Consider the following 10,178-nt stretch of genomic DNA (forward strand, 5'->3'; position numbering starts at 1 on the left):
ACAGGACACTGGACCACAGCACACTGGACCACAGGACACTGGACCACAGCACACTGGACCACAGCACACTGGACCACAGGACACTGGACCACAGCACACTGGACCACAGCACACTGGACCACAGCACACTGGACCACAGGACACTAGACCACAGCACACTGGACCACAGCACACTGGACCACAGGACACTGGACCACAGGACACTGGACCACAGGACACTGGACCACAGGACACTAGACCACAGCACACTGGACCACAGGACACTGGACCACAGGACACTGGACCACAGGACACTGGACCACAGCACACTGGACCACAGCACACTGGACCACAGGACACTGGACCACAGCACACTGGACCACAGGACACTGGACCACAGCACACTGGACCACAGCACACTGGACCACAGCACACTGGACCACAGCACACTGGACCACAGGACACTGGACCACAGCACACTGGACCACAGCACACTGGACCACAGGACACTGGACCACAGCACACTGGACCACAGGCCACTGGACCACAGGACACTGGACCACAGGACACTGGACCACAGGACACTGGACCACAGGACACTGGACCACAGGACACTGGACCACAGGACACTGGACCACAAGACACTGGACCACAGCACACTGGACCACAGGACACTGGACCACAGGACACTGGACCACAGGACACTGGACCACAGCACACTGGACCACAGGACACTGGACCACAGGACACTGGACCACAGGACACTGGACCACAGCACACTGGACCACAGCACACTGGACCACAGCACACTGGACCACAGGACACTGGACCACAGGACACTGGACCACAGGACACTGGACCACAGCACACTGGACCACAGGACACTGGACCACAGGACACTGGACCACAGGACACTGGACCAGTGAGAAAGAGAACAATCATGACAACCATAAATTAAGACTTTAAGGAGAATTGACAGAGTTAACAAAACATCCAAAGATAGAGGGAGAAAGTCATGGAGTCAAACTGAAACTTGAGACAGAAATGAGTCACGGAAAAGTGTGAAAAACAACACCTCCAGTGTTTGAGTTCTATATATATATATATATATATATATATATATATATATATATGGAATAGATTAGATGAAGTTAGATGAAGGTAATTCAACACACAAGTTCATATGTAAATGTGTTAAACAATAGGAACATTTAAGCTACAAACTGCTTGAAAGGCAGGTCCCTAGAACCAAAGCTTGACCGTGGAAGCACATCTCTGTGAGCAACTCCAGCAGATTACACACACACACTCCTTTCCAAGGGAGGAAGGTACTGGATGTCAAATATCTCTTCTTCTTTCCCAGTTAATACTAAATCCAGTACTGACGGTACATCTCCTTCCCTCATTCTTGTGGCCTGCTTGACGTGTTGATACATGAAGGTCTCCAAGATGAGGTTTATAAATCTGCCTGTCCAAATGTTCTCCGTTCTTGCCTCGTAGGCCTCCCAGTCTATTACTTTCAAGTTGACGTAATCCAGTACCAGCAATCGTGGTTTATCTTTATTTGCTTTTACTATAATCTCTCTCATGACCATTATGAGGTCCTCTCGTTTGTCATCCAGTTCCTCCTTTGTCCCTGTGTTGCTTGCTGGTGGGCTGTAGGCATTTACAATTATCAGTTTATCATCCTGATCCCAGACCTCCAATGCCATTATGTCAACTTCTTGAGGGTTTTTGATTATCTTACTTTCTTACCTTCAGGTGTTCTTTCACCAGCACAGCCACTCCTTCACCCTTACTAATTTTCCTGTCACGTGTCCAAACTGAGTACTGAGCCTCTTTGGAATACCACCTCATTTTAAAATATTTTCTTCACGTTTCGTCTCCGTTAGTGCGACACTATCTGGGACCTTCAGCTGAATTATATCTCTTAGTTCCAGTATTTTTTATCTCATTTGAACTATGTTGGCATATACAATTTTCAGGAATATGTTTCCTTTCCCTTTGTCCTCTACCTCCCCTTCCTCTAATGATCTTGTTGCTTTTTTTTTAGGTACTATTTCACTAGCTTTCCAGTCCCAATCACTTTGTAGAAAAAATCTTCATTTCTATTCCCTTTTTGACGTTTTGCTTCGTAGCGGTTTATTTTCAGCTTTTCTCTGTCTTCCCTTCAGAGGTCTTGTTTTAATGGCCAAAGTTTGCCATCCTCATCACTCTGCAATTTCCTGGCACTTCTAAGCACTTCCGTCATTTGTTTCACGCCATTAAATGTCACCCTTAAGAGGCGGTTCTTGTCTTCCTCATATTTTCCTATCCTAAAATCACCGTCATTTTCACTTGAATTGAGGACCTTCTCCTAAACCTACTATTTTCAAAGGTACAGCCCAGCTCCTGTGCCAGGTAAGTCCACTACGGGCTCACCAGAACTTGGAACTTTTGTTCCGAGTAGCTGATTCTAAAACAATAACAATTACTACTCCTATTTTCTCAATGATTTGCATCTGTTCTGCTGTTCTGTCCACCTTTTCTAACCAACCAAAAGTTATTATGCACTTCTATTTGCAATGTTTTGTACTAATTTACTGTTGGTTACCAGTTTTTCCCCAATTGCTTGTCTAATATACTTCATGTTGGGCATTTCTGGTTTTGACTTCCAAACACACTCCCTTGATCGTGTCTTTCTCTTTTACAACTTGCGTAAATGTTTCTTTTATTTCCTCTTTACATTTTTCCAGATCGTTATTAACCTCCTCTATGTAATTTGCCAATGATGTTTCTCTTAGAATATCCTCGCCTAATTCCATGTTAACCTCTTGGGTTCCTTACATTTGCTTCTTAAGATTTGATTTCTCTCTCTTGTCTCTTAACCTTGTCGGTCAACTTAGTAATTTTCTTACCTTGCTGGAGAATTCTTCCTTTTAAATTGCGAAACTCACTCCTGAGAGCTCCATTTTCTTGTTCTAATTCAATTACTTTTTCCTCATACTTCTTTAGCATGTCTTCAATAATCTCTAACCTGAGAAGAACACCTTCTTTCATTATATATTATAGCGAGAATTTGTTGATGTGATGTCCTACCCCGTGGTGGCGGCCATCTTTGTTCTTGACATTCTTTTGTTTTAGAATGTAAACTTTTCCAACACAGAATTTTAACTCACTTTAACGTATTTCTTGTATCTTAGTTACTCTTCAAGGTCCCTTTACCTTTATGCATCCTCAGACACAACTTACAATCCTCAACCTTTTCCCAACATTTAGGCAATTGCATATTGCTGGAGCCTGTTGCAGTGTCTCCTGCCTCCTGGCGTTCTCTCCTGCCTGCATGCGGGGTCAGTGTTCAATCCCCGATCTTCCAAGTTGTTGGGTACCATTCCGTTGCCCCCGTCCCATCCCTAATGTTTATCCTAACCCCTTCCAGGAGCTACATAGTCATAATGCCTTGGTGCTTTCTACAGATGGTTCCCTGCTTCCTAGCGTTCTCTTCTGCCTCCAGGTGGTCTCTCCTGCCTCTTGTCGTTCTCTCCTGCCTCTTGTCGTTTTCTGCTTCCTCCTGTCGTTCTCTGCTGCCTCCTGTCGTTCTCTGCTGCCTCCTGTCGTTCTCTGCTGCCTCCTGTCGTTCTCTGCTTCCTCTTGTCGTTCTCTGCTGCCTCCTGCCGTTCTCTGCTGCCTCCTGCCGTTCTCTCCTGCCTCTTGTTGTTCTCTCCTGCCTCTTGTCGTTTTCTGCTGCCTCCTGTCGTTCTCTGCTGCCTCCTGTCGTTCTCTGCTGCCTCCTGTCGTTCTCTGCTGCCTCCTGTCGTTCTCTGCTGCCTCCTGCCGTTCTCTGCTGCCTCCTGCCGTTCTCTCCTGCCTCTTGTCGTTCTCTCCTGCCTCTTGTCGTTTTCTGCTGCCTCCTGTCGTTCTCTGCTGCCTCCTGTCGTTCTCTGCTGCCTCCTGTCGTTCTCTGCTGCCTCCTGTCGTTCTCTGCTGCCTCCTGCCGTTCTCTGCTGCCTCCTGCCGTTCTCTGCTGCCTCCTGTCGTTCTCTCCTGCCTCCTGCCGTTCTCTGCTGCCTCCTGTCGTTCTCTTGCTGCCTCCTGCCGTTCTCTGCTGCCTCCTGCCGTTCTCTTGCTGCCTCCCGTCATTCTCTCCAACCTCCTGCCGTTCTCTGCTGCCTCCTGCCGTTCTCTGCTGCCTCCTGTCGTTCTCTGCTGCCTCCTGCCGTTCTCTTGCTGCCTTCTGCCGTTCTCTTGCTGCCTCCTGTCGTTCTCTGCTGCCTCCTGTCGTTCTCTTGCTGCCTCCTGCCGTTCTCTGCTGCCTCCTGCCGTTCTCTGCTGCCTCCTGTCGTTCTCTGCTGCCTCCTGCCGTTCTCTTGCTGCCTCCTGCCGTTCTCTTGCTGCCTCCTTTCGTTCTCTGCTGCCTCCTGCCGTTCTCTTGCTGCCTCCTGCCGTTCTCTTGCTGCCTCCTGCCGTTCTCTGCTGCCTCCTGTCGTTCTCTGCTGCCTCCTGCCGTTCTCTTGCTGCCTCCTGCCGTTCTCTGCTGCCTCCTGCCGTTCTCTGCTGCCTCCTGTCGTTCTCTGCTGCCTCCTGTCGTTCTCTTGCTGCCTCCTGCCGTTCTCTGCTGCCTCCTGCCGTTCTCTGTGGCCTCCTGCCGTTCTCTTGCTGCCTCCTGCCGTTCTCTCCTGCCTCCTGCCGTTCTCTCCTGCCTCCTGCCGTTCGCTGCTGCCTCCTGCCGTTCTCTGCTGCCTCCTGCCGTTCTCTGCTGCCTCTTGTCGTTCTCTGCTGCCTCCTGTCGTTCTCTTGCTGCCTCCTGCCGTTCTCTGCTGCCTCCTGTCGTTCTCTGCTGCCTCCTGCCGTTCTCTGCTGCCTCCTGCCGTTCTCTGCTGCCTCCTGTCGTTCTCTGCTGCCTCCTGCCGTTCTCTGCTGCCTCCTGCCGTTCTCTGCTGCCTCCTGCCGTTCTCTGCTGCCTCCTGCCGTTCTCTGCTGCCTCCTGCCGTTCTCTGCTGCCTCCTGTCGTTCTCTTGCTGCCTCCTGCCGTTTTGGAATGCAATATCATACATGTGTGTGTACTCACCTAGCACTCACCTAGTTGTGTTTGCGGGGGTTGAGCTTTGGCTCTTTGGTCCCGCCTCTCAACCGTCAATCAACAGGTGTACAGATTCCTGAGCCTATTGGGCTCTTTCATATCTACACTTGAAACTGTATGGAGTGAGCCTTCACCACATCACTTCCTAATGCATTCCATTTGTCAACCACTCTGACACTAAAAAAGTTCTTTCTAATATCTCTGTGGCTCATTTATGCACTCAGTTTCCACCTGTGTCCCCTTGTGCGTGTGCCCTTTGTGTTAAATAGCCTGTCTTTATCTACCCTATCAATTCACTTGAGAATCTTGAATGTGGTGATCATGTCCCCCCTAACTCTTCTGTCTTCCAGCGAAGTGAGGTTTAATTCCCGTAGTCTCTCCTCGTAGCTCATACCTCTCAGCTCGGGTACTAGTCTGGTGGCAAACCTTTAAACCTTTTTCAGTTTAGTCTTATCCTTGATTAGATATGGACTCCATGCTGGGGCTGCATATTCCAGGATTGGCCTGACATATGTGGTATACAAAGTTCTGAATGATTCTTTACACAAGTTTCTGAATGCCGTTCGTATGTTAGCCAGCCTGGCATATGCCGCTGATGTTATCCTCTTGATATGTGCTGCAGGAGACAGGTCTGGCGTGATATCAACCCCCAAGTCTTTTTCTTTCTCTGACTCCTGAAGAATTTCCTCTCCCAGATGATACCTTGTATCTGGCCTCCTGCTCCCTACACCTATCTTCATTACATTGCATTTGGTTGGGTTAAACTCTAACAACCCTTTGTTCGACCATTCCTGCAGCTTGTCTTGGTCTTCTTGAAGCCTCAAGCAGTCCTCTTCTGTTTTAATCCTTCTCATAATTTTAGCATCGTCCGCAAACATTGAGAGAAATGAATCGATACCCTCTGGGAGATCATTTACATATATCAGAAACAAGATAGAACCGAGTACAGAGCCCTGTGGGACTCCACTGGTGACTTCACGCCAATCGGAGGTCTCACCCCTCACTGTAACTCTCTGCTTCCTATTGCTTAGGTACTCCCTTATCCACTGGAGCACCTTACCAGCTACACCTGCCTGTCTCCCCAGCTTATGTACCAGCCTCTTATGCGGTACTGTGTCAAAGGCTTTCCGACAATCCAAGAAAATGCAGTCCGCCCAGCCCTCTCTTTCTTGCTTAATCTTTGTCACCTGATCACAGAATTCTATTAAGCCTGTAAGGCAAGATTTACCCTCCCTGAACCCATGTTGGCGATTTGTCACGAAGTCCCTTCTCTCCAGATGTGTTACCAGGTTTTTTCTCACGATCTTCTCCATCACTTTGCATGGTATACAAGTCAAGGACATTGGCTTGTAGTTCAGTGCCTCTTGCCTGTCGCCCTTTTCGTATATTGGGACCACATTCGCCATCTTCCATATTTCTGGTAGGTCTCCCGTCTCCAGTGACTTACTATACACTATGGAGAGTGGCAAGCAAAGTGCCTCTGCACACTCTTTCAGTATCCATGGTGAGATCCCGTCTGGACCAACAGCCTTTCTAACATCCAGATCCAGCAGGTGTCTCTTGACCTCCTCTCTCGTAATTTCGAACTCTTCCAAGGCCGCCTGGTTTACCTCCCTTTCTCCTAGCACAGTGACCACAGTGACCACAGTGAGCCTCTGTGGTCTCTGTATACCTGTCCTCGCCTGTTCTAAGTTTCAATACCTGTTCTTTCACTGTTGTTTTCTTTCTGATGTGACTGTGGAGTAGCTTTGGTTCGGTCTTGGCTTTGTTTGCTATATCATTTTCAAATATATATATCATGTGTGTGTGTGTGTATGTGTGTGTGTGTGTGTGTGTGTGTGTGTGTGTGTGTGTGTGTGTGTGTGTGTGTGTGTGTGTGTGTGTGTGTGTGTGTGTGTGTGTGTGTGTGTGTGTGTGTGTGTGTGTGTGTGTGTGTGTGTGTGTGTGTGTGTGTACTCACCTATTTGTGCTTGCAGGATCGAGCTTGGCTCTTGGATCCCGCCTTTCTAGCCATCGGTTGTTTACAGCAATGACTCCTGTCCCATACCTAATTTTAAAATTATGAATAGAGTTTGCTTCCACAACCTGTTCCCCAAGTGCATTCCATTTTTCCACTACTCTCACGCTAAAAGAAAACTTCCTAACATCTCTGTGACTCATCTGAGTTTCCAGTTTCCACCCATGTCCCCTCGTTCTGTTATTATTACGTGTGAACATTTCATCTATTTCCACTTTGTCAATTCCCCTGCGTATTTTATATGTTCCTATCATATCTCCTCTCTCCCTTCTTTTCTCTAGTGTCGTTAGGTTCAGTTCCCTCAGACGTTCTTCATATCCCATCCCTCGTAACTCTGGGACAAGCCTCGTCGCAAACCTCTGAACCTTCTCTAGTTTCCTTATGTGTTTCTTCAGGTGGGGACTCCATGATGGCGCGGCATACTCTAAGACTGGTCTCACGTAGGCAGTGTAAAGCGCCCTAAAAGCCTCCTCACTTAGGTTTCTGAATGAAGTTCTAATTTTCGCCAGTGTAGAGTACGCTGCTGTCGTTATCCTATTTATATGTGCCTCAGGAGTTAGATTAGGTGTCACATCCACTCCCAGGTCTCTTTCTCGAATCGTTACAGGTAGGCAGTTCCCCTTCATTGTGTACTGTCCTTTTGGTCGTCTATCACCTGATCCCATTTCCATAACTTTACATTTACTGGTGTTGAACTCCAGTAGCCATTTCTCTGACCATCTCTGCAACCTGTCCAGGTCCTCTTGGAGGATCCTGCAATCCTCATCTGTCACAACTCTTCTCATCAACTTTGTGTTATCCGCGAACATCGACATGTAGGACTCTACTCCTGTAAACATGTCGTTACTATATATTATAAATAGAATTGGTCCCAGCACCGATCCTTGAGGTACTCCACTCGTTACTGTTCGCCAGTCCGACTTCTCGCCCCTTACCGTAACTCTCTGGCTCCTTCCTGTTAGGTAGTTCCTTATCCATGCTAGGACCTTTCCCCCCACCCCCGCCTGCCTCTCGAGTTTGAACAGCAGTCTCATGTGCGGTACTGTATCAAAGGCTTTTTGGCAATCCAGAAATATATGCAGTCTGCCCAACCTTCTCTGTCCTGTCTTAGTATGTATGTGTGGGTGTGGATGTGTGTGTGGGTGTGGATGTGTGTGTGGGTGTGGATGTGTGTGTGGGTGTGGATGTGTGTGTGGGTGTGGATGTGTGTGTGGGTGTGGATGTGTGTGTGGGTGTGGATGTGTGTGTGGGTGTGGATGTGTGTGTGGGTGTGGATGTGTGCGTGTGTGTTTACTATTTGTGTCTGCAGAATCGAGCTATTAGGTCTTGGACCCCGCCTTTCTGACCAATTTATTTTCCTCTATTATATATTCTACATATATATTTTCTCTCTAATATCTTCGCCCCCCCCCACACACACATCCTCAGGAAGCAGCCCGTAGCAGCTGTCTAACTCTCAGGTACCTATTTACTGCTAGGTGAACAGGCGGAACAGGGTGAAAGAAACACTGTCCATTTGTTTTCGCCACGGCAAAGAATCAAACTCGGGCCCGAAGGACTACGACCCTCGAGAGCTGTCCACTCAGCCTCGAGGCCCCTCTGTGTACTCCCCTAGTTGTACTCACCTAGTTGTGCTTGCGGGGGTTGAGCTCTGGCTCTTTGGTCCCGCCTCTCAACCGTCAATCAACTGGAGTACAGGTTCCTGAGCCTACTGGGCTCTATCATATCTACACTTGAAACTGTGTATGGAGTCAGCCTCCACAACATCCCTTCCTAATGTATTCCACCTGTTAACTACTCTGACACAGAAAAAGTTCTTTTTAACGTCCCTGTGGCTCATTTGGGTACTCAGTCTCTACTTGTGTCCCCTTGTTCGTGTCCCACCGGTGTTAAACAGTTTATCTTTATCTACCTTGTCAATTCCTTTGATAATTTTGTAGGTAGTGATCATATCTCCTGTAACTCTCCAGTTAGAGGAGATATCTGTCTTCCAGTGACGTGATGTGTGTGTATGTCTGTTTATTAAACATAATGAATATTTATACATTCATACATACATACGTACATACACTATACACACACACACATTGATAACACAATACCAAATGAAAGGGAATCCTGTAGGAGCGAAGAACCGCGTCGAGTAGACGATATTAAGACCGATAAATGTCACAGAGAATATTGGCCTCCGAGTCGGCCATATTTCAACCGTGACGAATCTTTAACGATATAGAATGTATCTTATTTGCAGCAAGGAATCCAGCGACCCCAGAGCCTCCAGTAAATAGACACTAGCTTGGGGACGAGCAAGCAACTGTCCACTCGTCCACAGGAGTCCACTCGACTCCTCTGTCCATTGAGGTTTTCCTCAATGCTAAAAACCTTCACAATTCGCAACAGGAGCAAAAAACACACACAAACGGTGGCTCACGAAGGTCTGGTCTTGAATGGGATGATTTTGATCGGAATTTTACTAGCTATGTCGTTCAGGACTTTGGTTAAGGTTGTAAATGGTTGTAAGGTGGTGTAAATCATGCGAGCGTCTCCGGCAGGCGAGCGGTAAATGTCTCACATTACGTATGTAAATTGGACTGATGATTGAAGTGGGTGACGAGAGGCAGGATGACGCCAGATATATTGGGAGCATAATAGTAGCTTAGAGGTGTGTATTAGTGGTGACTTGTAGACCCGAGCTCTTGGTGGGGTCACACACTCTCTCTCTCTCTCTCTGTCTCTCTCTCTCTCTCTCTCTCTCTCTCTCTCTCTCTCTCTCTCTCTCTCTCTCTCTCTCTCTCTCTCTCTCTCTCTCTCTCTCTCTCTCTCTCTCTCTCTCTCTCTCTCTCTCTCTCTCTCTCTCTCTCTCTGTCTCTCTCTCTCTCTCTCTCTCTGTCTCTCTCTCTCTCTCTCTCTCTCTCTCTCTCTCTCTCTCTCTCTCTCTCTCTCTCTCTCTCTCTCTCTCTCTCTCTCTCTCTCTCTCTCTCTCTCTGTCTCTCTCTCTCTCTCTCTTTGTCTCTCTCCCTCTCTCTCTGTCTCTCTCTCTACCTACTTGGGCTGGACGGCGGAGCGACGGTCTTGCTTCATGCAGGTCGGCGTTCAATCCCCGACCGTCCAAGTGGATGGGCA

At 48.0% G+C, this 10,178-nt stretch overlaps 1 protein-coding gene across 1 annotated transcript; it reads right to left on the reverse strand.

Moving 5' to 3' along the window:
- Positions 1-3,400: 3,400 nt before the first annotated feature.
- LOC123750328 (trichohyalin-like) lies at positions 3,401-5,008 on the reverse strand. The gene has a single exon (XM_045732444.2). The coding sequence runs from the start codon at positions 5,006-5,008 to the stop codon at positions 3,401-3,403; it is 1,608 nt and encodes a 535-aa protein (XP_045588400.2).
- Between the last annotated feature and the right edge of the window lie 5,170 nt (positions 5,009-10,178).

This window comes from Procambarus clarkii, chromosome 39 (assembly GCF_040958095.1).
Source record: "Procambarus clarkii isolate CNS0578487 chromosome 39, FALCON_Pclarkii_2.0, whole genome shotgun sequence".
NCBI lineage: Eukaryota > Metazoa > Arthropoda > Malacostraca > Decapoda > Cambaridae > Procambarus > Procambarus clarkii.